The 15,620-nt window shown below is 41.2% G+C and overlaps 1 protein-coding gene across 1 annotated transcript; it reads right to left on the bottom strand.

The window, feature by feature from the left end:
- Positions 1-614: 614 nt before the first annotated feature.
- On the bottom strand, positions 615-13,123 carry TMEM225B (transmembrane protein 225B). Its single transcript, XM_087417614.1, is given in 6 exon segments — positions 615-787; positions 10,255-10,320; positions 10,323-10,391; positions 11,180-11,314; positions 12,917-13,057; positions 13,060-13,123. Coding segments are annotated over 6 exon segments (648 nt in total).
- Positions 13,124-15,620: the final 2,497 nt, after the last annotated feature.

Genomic DNA, 15,620 nt, shown 5'->3' with positions numbered 1-15,620 from the left:
TTTTTAAGATTTTATTTATTTATTTTTCCCCCCAAAGCCCCAGTAGATAGTTGTATGTCATAGCTGCACATCCTTCTAGTTGCTGTATGTGGGACGCGGCCTCAGCATGGCCGGAGAAGCGGTGCACGCCCAGGATCCGAACCCGGGCCGCCAGCAGCGGAGCGCGCGCACTCAACCGCTAAGCCACAGGGCTGGCCTGGGACATCCCTTTTTAATGTCACTAACTCAAACACCTTCTGTTGTGGTTATATTCTGTTCAGTTTTTGTTTTACAAAAGCTCGCTTCACTTGATCATTTTGTGATATTCCTACTTCCCCTCCTGCCCTATAGGCTGTTTTTTTTTGAGGTATGGATTAAGAGAAAATATTCCTTCTTTTATTGAAAACACCTGCAAAAATAAATCACTCAGGAAGCTCAGAAGAATTCAAAACACTTTTATCGAATTTCAAATACACGCAAGATAGAATCACTGTAAGTATGAAGAAGTGGAGGGTTGATCTGACCCTGAAGAAGCTCCTGAGAAGCAGCAGAGACTGGTGGAGAAGGGGGAGCCATACACCCACACACGTGCACTCACACAGCTTGACAAAGGGTAGATGACAGACTATCCTGGACTAGATAATTGTTTCTTACTTCAGCAAAGTGTCCTTTTGTATTGAGTGCAGTTATCCTCCCAAACTCTCCGGATTCACCAGGTGCAGGATCCCTTCAGTCTCCTCAATACTCTGGGAAATGGACAACAAATGGCAGCCAAGGCAGGCTGATGCTTGAAAGAGGCAGATGGCACCTAGGTAAAAGCAAAAGTTTGAGTCAGGTTAGACAGTGTTGAGCTCCATGCCCCGGAGGTCAGGAACTCTCTCCTCTACTGTGACTCCCTCTGAGCTGTACCTGCCCTCTCTAGTTCTCCCCGCCAACCTAGAGTATTACAGAGACAGAAGGGAAAACAGAATGCATCAAAAGACTAGGCACACAAATAGATGGGTAAAGTCACAGAACCATGGCCAGTGCTGGAAGGCATCTTAGCAATTGTCTAACCATTAATAGGTAATAAAACAAGGTTTAAGAGAGAAACGTCAGACACAACACCCAGGCCTCTTGATGCCCAACTCAAGATCCTCTGCAAGTAAAAGAAAGGAAAAAGAAGGTCAATGTTCATAAGAAATAATGGAGATATCTTGAGTGAATAATAAATGCTGTATTAAGCTTAAGGCTAAGATAAAGGACAACTTCTATTATCAGCATTATAGCAGACTAGATACTCTCCCACTAAAAACTACAAAAATTCTAAATAAAATATTTCTTTAGAAACATTTTTAAATGCATTGCCAAGCTGGCATCAGAGTAACATAATCTCAAACCCAAAACCATGGTGAAAACAGGAATCTAAAGAGTTAAGCAAGCACACAATTAGCCTTCACCTTGGAGATATACACTCAACCCAGGTGACCCTGAGTTGCCATTCTGTTGGCCTTTTGGGGCACAGAAAATAGGAGAAAAGGCCCAGGCCCTGACAAGATGGAGAATTTAGTAGAGTCTGTCACGTGAAGCTGAAACTTCAAAGTTACCTGTAGTAACTCAGTACCTGTACTGAGAATTCATAAACACAGGCTAGCTGTTATGTGGGTCTAAAGCTAAATTCACAATACCTATGTACTTTGTGATCCTAGGCTAGTTGTGCACCCAAGCACCAGGCAGAAGCAAAAGCAAATCCCTCTCTTCTTTAACTGACATTATTTGTTTATAACATTATGTAAGTTTCATGTGTACAACATTATAATTTGATTTCTATATACACTACAGCATGCCCACCACCAAAAGCTAGTTTCCATCCATCACCATACAATTGACCCCCTTTACTCATTTCATCCTCCCCCCACCCCCTTCACTTCTGGTAAACACTGATCTGTTCTCCATATTTATGTGTTTGTTGTTGTTGTTTTTATCTCCAATTACAAATGAAATCATATGGTATTTGACTTTCTCCATCTGATTTATTTCACTTAGCATAGTACCCTCAAGGTTCATCCATGTTGTCTCAAATGGCACGATTTTGTCTTTCGTTATGGCTGAGTAGTATTCCATTGTATATATATACCACATCTTCTTTATCCATTTATCTGTCAATAGACACTTAGGTTGTTTCCATATCTTGTTTACTGTAAATAATGCTGCAGTGAACATAGGGGTGTATATACTTTTTTCATTAGTGTTTTTGTATTCTTCAGATAAGTACCCAGAAGTAGAATAGCTGAATCATGGTAGTTCTAGTCTTAATTTTGGAGGAATCTCCATACTGTTTTCCATAGTGGCTGCACCAATTTGCATTCCAACCAGCAGGGTATGAGGGTTTCCCTTTCCTCCACTTCCTCTCCAACACTTGCTATTTCCTATCTTTTTGATGATAGCCATTCTAACAGGCGTGAGGTAATATCTCATTGTGGGTTTGATTTGTATTTCCCTAATAATTAGTGATGTTGAACATCTGTTCACGTGCCTGTTGGCCATCTGTATGTCTTCTTTGGAAAAATGTCTATTCCAATCCTCTGCCCATGTTTTTTTTTAAGAAAGATTTTTTTTTTTGAGGAAGATTAGCCTTGAGCTAACATCTGTTGCCAATCTTCCTCCTTTTTTGCTTTCTTCTCCCCAAAGCCCCAGTAGATAGTTGTATGCCATAGTTGTGCATCCTTCTAGTTGCTCTATATGGGACGCCGCCTCAGCATGGCCTGATGAGTGGTGTGCAGGTCTGCGTCCAGGATCCAAACCAGCGAACCCCAGCCACCGAAGCAGAGCGTACAGACCTAACTGCTACACCACCGGGCCGGCCCCATCTGCCCATTTTTTAATCAAGTTGTTTGCTTTTTTGTTGTTGAGTTGTATCAGTTCTTTATATACTTTACTTATTAACCCCTTATCAGATATATGATTTGCAAATATCTTCTCCCATTGGGTAGGTTATCTTTTCACTTTGTTGATGGTTTCCTTTGCCAAGCAGAAGCTTTTTAGTTTGCTGTAGTCCCATTTGTTTATTTTTGCTTTTGTTTCTCTTGCCTGAGGAGACCTATCCAAAAAGATACTGCTAAGAACAATGTCAAAGAGCATACTGTTTATGTTTTCTTCTAGGAGTTTTATGGTTTCAGGTCTTACATTCAAATCTTTAATTCATTTTGAGAGAATTTCTGTGTAAGATAGTGGTCTAATTTCATTCTTTTGCATGTGGATGACCAGTTTTTCCCAACACCATTTATTGAAGAGACTTTCCTTTCTCCATTGTATGTTCCTGGCTCCTTTGTCGTAAATTAGTTGTCCATGTATGTGTGGGTTTATTTCTGGGTTCTCAGTTCTGTTCCATTGATCTGTGTGTCTGTTTTTCCACCAATACCATGCTGTTTTGATTACTATAGCTTTGTAGTATAATTTGAATTCAGGGAATGTGATTCCTCCAGCTTTGTTCTTTTTTCCTCAGGATTTCTTTGGCTATTAGTGGTCTTTTGTGGTTCCAGTCGAATTTTAGGTTTTTTTTTGTTCTATTTCTGTGAAAAAATTTTGATAGGGATTTTGATAGGGATTGCATTGAATCTGTAGATTGTTTTAGGTAATATGGACATTTGAACAATGTTAATTCTTCCAATCCATATGCACAGAATATCTTTCCATTTCTTTGTGTCTTCTTCAATTTCTTTCAACAATGTCTTATAGTTTTCAGTGTACAGTTCTTTCACCTCCTTGCTTAAATTTATTCCTAGGTATTTTATTCTTTTTGTTGCCATTGTAAATGGGATTGTTTTCTTAATTTCTCTTTCTGCTAGTTTTGTTAGTGTATAGAAACACAACAGATTTTTGTATATTGATTTTCTACCCTGCAACTTTACTATATTTGTTCACTATTTCTCATAGTTTTTTGGTAGTCTTTAGAGTTTTCTACATATAAGTTCATATCATCCACAAATAGTGACAGTTTTACTTCTTTCTCTCCAATTTGGATGCCTATTTCTTTTTCTTGCCTAATTGCTCTGGCTAGGACTTCCAGTACTATGTGGAACAAGAGTGGTGAGAGTGGGCATCCTTGTCTTGTTCCTGATCTTAGAGGAATAGCTTTCAGTTTCTCACCACTGAGTATGATGTTAGCTGTAGGTTTATCATATATATATCAACATATCATATATATATATCATATACCAACATTTATTATGTTGAAGTATATTCCCTCTACACCCATTTTTTTGGGAGTTTTTAACATAGATGAATGTTGAATCTTGTCAAATGCTTTTTCTTTATTGAGATAATCATGATTTTTATTCTTCATTCTGTTAATGTGGTGTATCACGTTGATTGATTTGCAGATGATTAACAATACTTGCATCCCTGGAATAAATTCCACTTGATAGTGATGTATGATCCTTTTAATATATTGTTATATTCAATTTGCTAATATTTTGTTGAGGATTTTTGCATCTATTTCATCAGAGATATTGGCTTGTAATTTTCTTTTTCTTGTGTTGCCCTTGTCTACTATTGGTATCAGGGTAATGTTGGCCTTGAAAAGTGAGTTAAGTGCCCCCTCGTTTTCAGTTTTTTAGCAAAGTTTGAGAAAAATAGGTGTTAAATCTTCTTTGAATGTTTGGTATAATTTACCAATGGAGCCATCTGGTCCTGGACTTTTGTTTTTTGGGAGGTTTTTGATTTGTGTTTCAATTTCTTTACTAGTGATTGGTCTATTCAGATTTCTATTTCATCGTGATTCAGTCTTGGAATGTTGTATGATTCTAAAAATTTATCTATTTCTTCTAGGTTGTCCAATTTGTTGGTGTATAACTGTTCATAGTAGTCTCTTATACTCCTTTGTATTTCTGTGGTATCAGTTGTAACTTCTCCTCTTTCATTTCTGATTTTATTTATTTGAGCCTTCTCTCTTTTTTCTTAGTAAGTCTAGCTAAAGGCTTGTCAATTTGATTTATCTTTTCAAAGAACCAGCTCTTAGTTTCATTGATTCTTTCTATTGTCTTTTTTGTTGTTGTTGTTGTTTTTGCTGAGGAAGATTCACCCTGAGCTAATATCTGTTGCCAATCTCCCTCTTTTTTTTTTTTATGTGAGCCATAGCATGGCCAGTGACAGAAGAGTGGTGTGGTTCTGTGGCCAGGAACCAACTCTGGGCTGCCAAAACAGAGCACACCGCACTTTAACCACTAGACCATTGCGGCTGGCCCTCTACTGTCTTTTTAGTCTCTATTTCATTTATTTCCACTCTGATTTTTATTATTTCCTTCCTTCTACTGATTTGGGGCTTTGTTTGTTCTTCTTTTTCTAGGTCCTTTAGGTGTAATGTTAGATAGTTTATTTGAGATTTTTCTTATTTCTTGAGGTAGGTCTGTATTGCTACAAATTTCCCTCTTAGAACTGCTTTTGCTGCATCCAAAAGATTTTGGTATGTCATATTTTCATTTTTGTTTGTCTTCAGGTTTTTTTGATGTCTCTTTGGATTTCTTCATTGACCCAACAGTTGTTTAGTAGCATGTTGCTTAGTCTTCACATATTTGTGATTTTTCCAGCTTTCTTCTTGTAGTTTTAGTTTCATACTATGGTGGTTGGAAAAGATGCCTGATATAATTTCCATCTTCTTAAATTTATTGAGACTTGTTTTGTGTCCCAAATATGGTCTATCCTTGAGAATACTCCATGTGCACTTGAGAAGAATGAGTATTCTGTTGCTTTTGGATGGAATATTCTGTATATATATATCTATTAAGTCCATCTGGCCTAATGTTTCATTTAAGGCCAATGCTTCCTTGTTGACTTTCTGTCTGGATGATGTATCCACTGATGTAAGTGGGGTGTTAAGGTCCCCTACTATTATCGTGTTGCTGTCAATTTCTCCCTTGAAGTCTGTTAATAATTGCTTTAAATATTTTGGTGCTCCTATGTTAGGTGCATATATATTAATACAGTCATGTGTTCCATAATGGCATTTTGGTCAACAATAAACCACATATACGACGGTATCCCATAAGATTAGTACCATATATAGCCTAGGTGTGTAATAGGCTAAACCATCTAGGTTTGTGTAAGTATCTCTCCCACACCCTGGTGTGCTGGGTAGAGGAGTCCTTTGTTGGATCACAGGCACTGCCTCCACTGTTCCCCCAGTTCCACCTCCTTTATGTGTTCCAGTCCACCCACGTTCTGATGTACAGATATGTAGATCTCTCCCACACCCTGGTGTGCTGGGCAGAGGAGTCCTTTGTTGAGTTATGGATATTTTACTAGTTGTAGATTGAAGGGGAGAGACAAAGGCAGCTCTCACGTCGCCATGATGCTGACATCAGTCTCCCAAATCCTTTTCTCAGGAAAATTTATATACAGGCCTCAAAAAATTTCCACCAAGATAATTCCAAGGAAAATGAATTCACAGTCAAAAAACACAAAACATACCAAGAAACGAGACACCACAAGCAAAAGCCTACAGATGAAGCAGCTGACACACTCAGACCTGCAAACAATTCAGTTGTTAAACTTATAAGACCAGAATATAAAGTATGTTTAACGTTATAATGAAAATGTATTTAGAGAATAGATTAAAAATATAAGTAAGAATAAAGAGAATATAAAATATGACAAGATTTAGGGGAAAATACAACTTCTAGTTATGAAAATAGATTCAATGAAATAGAAAATGGATAGGTTAATTAGCAGATCAGACACAGCTAAAAAGTGAATGGATGAAATTGAAGATACATCTATGTAAGTTATTCAGAATGCAGCCCAGAAAGACAAAGAGGTGGAAAATATGAAAGAGAAATTAAAAGACATCCAGGATAGAGTAATAAGGTCTAACAGATGTCTTCCTGGAGTCCCACAAAGGAAAAAAGAAAAAGAATGAAAAGGTGGAGAAGATAAAAATGTTCTAGAAATTCTGAAAGACACCACTCCCCAGATTCAGTTCACACAACAAACCATAACACAAATATCCATACCCTTCAAAATACCAAAGAAAGTCTGAGAGAAAAGAAAGATTGCCTCAAAAAGAGTGATATTTTTACAGAGCCAACTTAACAACAACAATGTAGCTGGGAAAATAATAGAATAATATCTTGAATGCTGAGAGAACAACTGTCAACTTAAAAATGTGTGTTCAGGGCCGGCCCCATGGCTTAGCAGTTAAGTGCACGCGCTCCGCTGCTGGCGGCCCAGGTTCGATCCCGGGCGCACACCGACACACTGCTTCTCCCGCCATGCTGAGGCCGAGTCCCACATAGAGCAGCTGGAGGGATGTGCAGCGACGACATACAACTATCTACTGGGGCTTTGGGGGAAAAAATAAATAAATAAAATTATAAAAAAGAAAAAGTGTGTTCAGCAAAACTAACTTTAATGAACAAAAATGAAAGAAAGATAATTTCATACGAACAAGATATGAGAGATTGTATCTCTATTTGACCCTCATTAAAAAGCATTAAAAGGACATATTTCAGGCAGAAGGATAATGATCTAAGACAGAAAGTCTGAGAAGGTTTGAGAAGCAACTAAATTGGTAAATATATAGTAAATTTATTTGAACTGCATAAAATAATAATGCCAAATGTATAGAATTTTTCTACAAAACCGGAAGAAACTAAAACATTGGGCAAAATAGCATATAAATTGGGGAGGGAGGTCCTTGTATTATTTATGAAGAGAATAAATACAATGATTAACTTTCAACTTTGTTAAGAAAGCATGTTAAAATGTCAAGAGTAACAACTACACAAATGAAAATAAACCACATAACTTCCTAACTAAAGAGGGGGGAAATGTAGTGAGAATTATATACATAAAATTCAATCAATCCAAAGCAAGGTAAGAGAGGTTGGGGGTTAGGGAGCAGAAAAAACTGAAAGCACAAATTAAGGTGGTAGGAAAAATTCAAATATATCAAGAGTCACAATATATGTAAGTCAACTAAATGCTCCAGTTAAAAGACAAAGATTATAAGACTGGATGAAAGAAAACAATCATAAGCTATTCATAAGAGTTGTGCAAAACATGAAGACAGAGAAAGGTTTAAAGTAAAATATTAAAAGATATAACAGGTAATTACTAACGTAAAGAATGTAGAAGTAGCTATAGTAATAGCAGATAAAACAGATTCTACGACAAAAAGCATTACTAGAAATAAAGAGGATCACAGCATAATGATAAAAATTCAATTCACTAGTAAAATATAACAATTCTAAATCAAGATTTAAACAATATAATAAACAAGCTTGATCTAATGTTTATAGATAAAAGTTTGCATTGAACATGAAACATAAAAATGGACCTCAAACTAGGCTATAAAGCAAGTCTCAATAAATCTCAAAATATTAGGATTATATAGACCATGATCTCTCATCAAATTGAAATTAAGTTAAAATCATTATCACAAAGATACCATAAAAATTCTATGCTTAGAAATTTAAAAGTATACTATAAAATAATTCATGGATCAAAGAAGAAATCATAAGGGAAATCAGAAAATATTTGAAATAGAACAATAACAAAAATATTACACATCAAAATGGGAGATGCAAATAAAGCAATCTTTTGAGGGTAAGTAAAGCTTTAAATGCCTGCTTAGAAAAGAAGAAATAATTGATGAGCTTAGATCTTGATTTAAGTTGGAAAAGGAATAGCAGAATAAATGCAAAAAAGTAGTAGGGAGGGAAGTTCAAAATAAGAAGCAAAAATTAATTAAATATAAAATAAACATAAAATATGAAAGTTCTAGAAAGCTAAAAGCTGGTTCTTTGAAAAGACTAAAAAAATGATAAACCTCTGACAAAATTGGTTACAAAAAAGAGAAAATTCAGTATGAAAAAAGTACATACCTATAGATGCAGCACAAATTTAAAAATATAAAAGGAAAATATTTTGAGTAAATTTGTCAATAAATTTTAAAACTTTGATAAAATGTATAAATTTATAGAAATATATAAATTACTAAAACTGACTCAAGAAGACATAAAAATACCTTAATAGTCCTATAATCATTAAAGAAACTGAATCAGGAGCTTAAAATTCTCCCACAGAGAAATACTGTGATCCTTCTACAGGCAAGCTTAGTTATACAATTAAATACTTAAGGTGATAAAAATGAATAAAGCTTAGTTCCTCATACTAACATGGAGGAATCTCAAGGTTATAATGTTGATCAAATATAGCAAGTTCCAGAAGAAGAAATACAGTATGATTATATTTATATAAAATTTTTAAGCATGCAAAACTAAATAATACATTGTTTAAGGATATATATGTGTGTAGTAAATATGATTAGCATAAATTTCAGAATAGTTGGTCCTTGAAGGTAGACAAGAGGACGAAATCAGGAAAAGCCACATGGTTGAGGGGGAAAACTCCAAAGATACTTAATGTTCTATCATATTTCATTAATTTTGACAAGCGAATTTTTTTCACATTTTAACATCTCTGAAATGAGGATGTGCCTTACAGGAATTATACTTGACATCAATTCTTCTCTCTTAGTTGTACATAAAATAAGGACATAACTTACAAACAATGGATTTGATGAAATATGGCTAGTTCTTAAACTATATGGTGGAAATATCGGTGTACAGTTTGTTTTTAATTACTTGTATTTTACAGATATGTTATAAATATTTTTATATATTCAATGTATTCAATTGTATATATTCAATAATAAAATCAAGTTAAAATAGATTATGATCATGGGTCAGGTTGATACAGTGGGAAAGGGATTAGGAGTAGGGAGAAAATTAGATAAGATTAAGAGCTTAGATGGTCATGGTATGTAAAAAGAGGTAGATGAGGAACAAGATCAGAGATTTTAAGATAAAGATAGCCATAGGAACAGAAAGCCTTAGGAACCAGGATGGTGTAGGGGAGAGCATGAGAATGTAGAAGTTTGCTTCTAAAGTCAAGGCAGATAAGAATGAGAAGGACGAGGATGGGGGACAAGGTTGAGGCTCTAAAGCAGTGCTGTTCAGTAGAAGTTACTGCAACGATGGAAATTTCTACACAGTATCTGCACCATCCAATACGGTAGCCACTAGACACATAATGATGTGGTCATGGAACATTTGAAATGTGGCTAGGATGACTGAGGAACTGAATTTCTAACTTTATTTCATTTTAATTAATTAAAGTTAAATAGCCACAAGTAGCTAGTGGCTACAGTTTTGCACAGCACACCTCTAGAGCGTCCACGGTTCCTGAATCCAGACTGAGGGCAGGGAGAGGGGAGAGCAGCCCCAGGACACTCACCAGCCACTATGAGCAGAAAGATGTCAAAGCCCAGGATGTATTAAGGCCACTGCACGGAGAACTGGGGGTGCTGGGCTTCACCCTCAGATTCTGGATCTCCAGGGCATGCAGCAACAAGACCAGGAAAGCACAGGCCCCTGCAGGGTCACAGGGAGGGCACTCTTGCTCTCCTCCCGTGGCTCTCACCTTCGCTCCAACCTTCCTTGGACTTAATCAGACAGAGCTGTGTGGCCCACAGCCTGTGTGGCTCCTGCATGGAGGCTCCTTTCTCCTGCCTGCACCCCTTGCCCTCTTGGAGCCACCACACAAGCCTGTCTCGCCCTCCTTCCCAACTTATCTCAAAGCCCATGTGCCTCACCTCCCAGGGGCTGCATAATCAGAAATCCCTTTCCTGGGTACCCTCTGTGTTCGTGCCCTGGGCTGACTCCAGGTGGGCCCTCTGGGTGGGACACTGTGATGAAACTCAACCTGATTTTCCCACACTGAGTGTTCCACCTCCTCCATCTGATGGGAGCCTCCCAGCGTAGGCCCTTGGTCACTTGTCAAAGCCATAAGGTTCCAAAGGGCAGACATGGTCTCTTCCATTCATTCATCCAAGAAACATTTATATTTCATTTATATTATATATTTCAATTATATTATAATTCTGTGCTAGATTCTATGACAATCGCTGGGATAGAGATTATGGTAAAAAGACGCCCAGACAAATGACCCCAAGCCAACGTGGTAAGGGCTGTGCCAGCTGGAGGTGCAGAATACTGAGAAGCCCCAAAGGAGAGGGATGGTAAATCCTGAGGGGCAGGCGTCGGGGTGGGCTACTTCACAGAGAAGGCAGCAGAGGAGAGCAGCCCTAAAAATTCTTTCCCTCCTGACATCTCAGACAGGCTACCCCGCTCCCTGCCTGGTGCAGGGACCCCTCCCCAGCTGGTGAAGGCCAACACAAAGTTGTGCTTCTGGGTCCTTGGAAACAGCTGAGCCACAAAGGACCACATGCTGAAGGTGGTGAGGAAAGACAGGACGACTGCAGACAGCAGGAAAAAGTGGCCAAGGATGATGTAAACTGCAGGGGAGAGAGAGCGGGCTGGCGCTGGGCACCCTGACCCACAAGGGCAGAGCCCCGCAGAGCCCGGGCAGGGATGGCCCCCAGAGCTCCACCACCCTCGGGTCCCACAGCCTGGCCTGAGACCAAGGCTCTGACCCTGACACTTTGCCTCCAGGAATGTTCTGGGCCCACCATTTTGTTCCCAATGACAGGAAATAAATTTAAAAAAAATTGGATGGACAATTTCAGACACTGGAATCATTATTCTCAACAAATATTATTATGTAAATCCGGTTGTATCAAATCATGTGGGGAAACCATGTAGCTATCATCCATTTGGGAAAAACAGTGGTTTTAATAAACAACAGAAAATGAAACTCTCATGATAAAAATTGTTGCCCGTGGAAATGTGAAGGATCGCATCGGTATTGGTTACACTGAAATAAGTCACCAGTGGAAAATCAGAACTCGGTGAGGTCAAGATGTTCTGAACTCTGCGGGAAACCCCCACACTCCTATATAATTATCCTGGTGAAAAGAATGAAACAGATAGACCCAAAATAGCAGAGCCAGAGTCTTGAAGACAGAGTGATTTATTCTCCTACTGTGGTATGATTCAGACCCATGTTAAAATGAGTTTGTGTACCCTCCCGAGCATACAGAGATGGACAGCTGGGGGTGGGACAAAGAGACAAATGTGTGTTGAAGACCAAGATATTCTAGAATCTACCCTTGGGTTAAACCAGTGGTTCTCAGCTGGGGGTGATATTTGGCAATGCCAAGAGGTAATTTTGGTTGTCACAACTAAGGGAAGGGGGGTCATCTAGTGGGTAGAAGAGGGCAGAGGTGCTATTAGCCATCCTGCAAGAAACAGGAGAGCCCCACAACAAAGATTATCCAGCCCAAAATGTCAGTAGTGCCAAGGTTGAGGAACCCTGGATTAAAGAGCTCACAAAAGTCTGGCCCATCTTCCCCCAAGTGGCCTCTCCTCTCCTATTACCAGGAGATAGCGCCTAAGTCTCCCAGGGTTACCTCTTTTCCAAGACAGACAACCTCATTACCCGTCTGATTTCCTTGTAAAACATTGTCCCGAGAGCCAGCACCTTCACAGTCCACTGAACTCGTACATTTGTGCATATTCCCTTGCAAATGTGATACCCAGGCCTGAGCACATTATCTGCAGAGCTGCCACCCACAGTTGGACAGGTGTGTGGCCGAGGGAACAAGTGGGGGCTGAAATCCAGCCTGCACTCTGCTAATCAGGAGCTGTGCCCACCCAAAAGGGTGCTGTCTATATGGGCTAAGGGCAGCCCTGAGAGGTGGTGGAGGCTCCAGAGTAGGGCAGGACCCCTCCCCCATCCTAGGTGGAGCCACTCCTACCCCAGAAATAAACTGTGTTGCTGACACACGTGCTCCTGACTCCAATGGGCAGCCTGACATTATTAACCTCCTCCCAGCTGCCTACTTTCCTCTACCACAAGAGAGTGGAGGCTCAGAGAAAATGCCCTTACGGGCTTCTTAAATTCTGTCCTCTCTGCCCCAACCAGTCCTCTGTCACCCCCCAGACCCCATGCTGGCCCCATGTCCCTCTTCCTAGTCCCCGCCTCCATCCCTCCTTACTAGATAAGTGTCGAGGCTTCCAGCATTTGATAGCAAGGCAGTTCTCAAACAGGCCACTGAAAAACACTTCATGGGACTCCTCGTTCACCAGCCACACCCAAAAGGGGAAGACAAAGACCACCAGTATTAGCAGGTAGCCAGGGAGGTGAAGGCCAGGGCTGTGGCCCATGTGAATCCCTTCATGTCCTTGTCCTCTAAAGTCAGCATCACCCGTGCAAGGGAAAGTGAGAGCAAGAGGCAGGGCACCTACTCCCAATTCTCACGCAGCACAGGGTCAGGGAGACGATGCCTGCAGAAATGTTAGCATATATGTGAGGCTCGGTAAGTGGTGATTTCTTTGCCTCGATAAACTTTGCAGCCTTCAGACCTCTTCAGTGGACCTAAAAACGCATAAAACATTTTCTGCCGCTAACTCAGTGGATGATCTTGGGCATGTGGGGTGCCTTCTCTGAGCTCCAATATCCAGCTCTGTAAACTGAGGAGGTTGGACTAGGCCATCCCCAAGACCTCTCCCAGCTCTAAAGTTTTAACCACTCAATTCTGTTAACACACACTCACTGGCCACAGAAGGACCTCTCCACCGCCCTCTGTCACAGTCAGCTGTTTGCCTTTTGAGATTTCAGAACGAGGACCAGGGGGAGATATTAAGACCAGGGTCTGAAGTGCCTTTACTCAGTGGCTGGCATCCTTACCTCAAGACCCGGGGTTTAGATGGACAGGGGTCCACCTAGCTGAAAGGAGCCCTCCGCTGAAAAATGAGCAGATCATGCGCACACAGAAAGTTTTACAAATAGTTTTAGAGTTCACAGAGCCTCCTGAAGCCCTAGGTGCCCTCTAGGCCCAAAGGCCAAGGCCCTCAGTTAAGGATCCCTCGTATCTTCTCCTTCACCACCATCTGTCATTAAGATGTCTTCTTTTGAGTGAGCACTTGCGATGTGGAAGGTAAGTGCTGGTTGAACTTGGCTTTAGAAGCCCTGGACTGCTGTCCCAGCTTTATCACTTGTTAGCTGTGTAACCTTGGGGAACTTGCTAAAACTCTCAGGAGCTTGGGTCCCCCATGTGGGAAAGGGAAGATGTAACACCTGCCCAGTGAGGTCAGTAGGAGGGACAAATGAAATCACGCACACCGAGCCCTTCACAGGGCTTGGGGCTCAGGTGCTTGGTTAAAGTTGGGGGGTGCAGGGGCAGAGTTCTCCTAAAATTCAAATATCCCTGTGGGAAAAGAGGCTAGTGGCCATTCACAACCTAAGATCACATTTGTTCAATAGTCTGCTTTCCTCTCTGCCTTTGCAAGCGTGGCAGCCCTGAGGAATGAGTTTTCCTGACGTGGAGAGGAGCGAGTGGGGGAAGGAGAGGAGGTGAATGGGAGCCTGGGGTGCTGCAGGGAGGGAAGGCCTGGTCGGGAGGTGTCCAGATGGCACTGTGATGACCCTGGCCACCTGGTGGTGCAGGAGGGGGGCATCAAGAGGTGAGAGACATGACAAGGGAGATGAGGGGCACTCCAAGACAACAGCCCTTCTTTTCAAGTCATGCTCAAAGCCAGGCCAGGAGACTCCTGCCTAAGCAGGGCCGTGGCTAGCAGCACCAAGGTTTCAAGATGTGCATGGTGAATGCAGAAGACAAGGTCCTCAGAGCAAGGGCGCCTCTCTCTCCTCTCTGCATCCTGTGCAAACACCTGTGCTCAGTGCCCAGGCACCCAGGTCTCTCCATGACCCCGATGCAGACCCCGCTCACTGCAGCTGGGGGCAAGGAGTGTGTCTTTGAGAACTACTGACCACTGAAGCAGAATAAGCTAACGGCAGAGGGCAGAGGTGTGGGTGCCCTCCTGTACCTCCCACCCAGATATGCTGTTTATAAATGGGTAAACAACTTTCCTCTTTGAATGCCGTCAGAGTGCTTTGGAAATGTTCTGATGTGCTTTCTCCTCCTTTCTGTCATTCACTAGTTTCTATTCTTCCCACCTGAAAAATTTTATCCTTCCCTCTCTCTAAAGCTCCCCTTTCAATCTTCCATCCACTCTCCAGGCCGTACTGACGAGCCACCTGAACTTCAAGACCTCAGTTTCCTTTGCTCTCAAATGATGAAGTCTGTTGAACCAGAGAGCGTTGAGCAGTCCTAGCACTAAGACTCTCCAGCTAGGTGTCATGGCTACATCTTGACCCTCGTCCTCTGGATGGGATGGAGTACCCTGGACATTTTCATTTGATGGTCTGAACCCCTTCCTGTCCCCCCGCCAAACCTCAACTCGTCTAAAACTGACCTTAATGTCTTCCCAATTTCAATCATTCTCTATCACTCAAACTCTAGCCCAGAGCTCATGCTGGCTTCGCCCTTTCTCCCACTTGCATCTCATCAGCCTTCCTCATCTTCTCAGTTTTCCTTTCATAAAGTTCCCCAAGCACCCACCCTTCCTGCCCCCACCCCCGCCATGTCTCCCTCTGCTCCTGGAACACTGCAGTCACCCCCAAGCACCTCCAGCCTCCATGGCTGGGTTCCATCCCTGCGGGTGCCCTCTCTGCTCCTCTAAGCCTTTTAAATCCCACCTCTCCTGCAAAGCTCAGCTTGGTCCTGTCTACTCCATGCAGCCCTTCCAGCCACCAGCCATCATCCACTCTCTCCACAAAAATTAATTATGCACTTCCTGGACGCCTCATGCCCAGCTTATGCCAATGGAGGGGATTCAGGGATGGAAAAAAACAGGAAT

This window comes from Ceratotherium simum, chromosome 26 (genome assembly GCF_057802395.1).
Source record: "Ceratotherium simum simum isolate JZ-2026a chromosome 26, ASM5780239v1, whole genome shotgun sequence".
NCBI lineage: Eukaryota > Metazoa > Chordata > Mammalia > Perissodactyla > Rhinocerotidae > Ceratotherium > Ceratotherium simum.
This window is presented reverse-complemented; position numbering and strand designations above follow the sequence as displayed.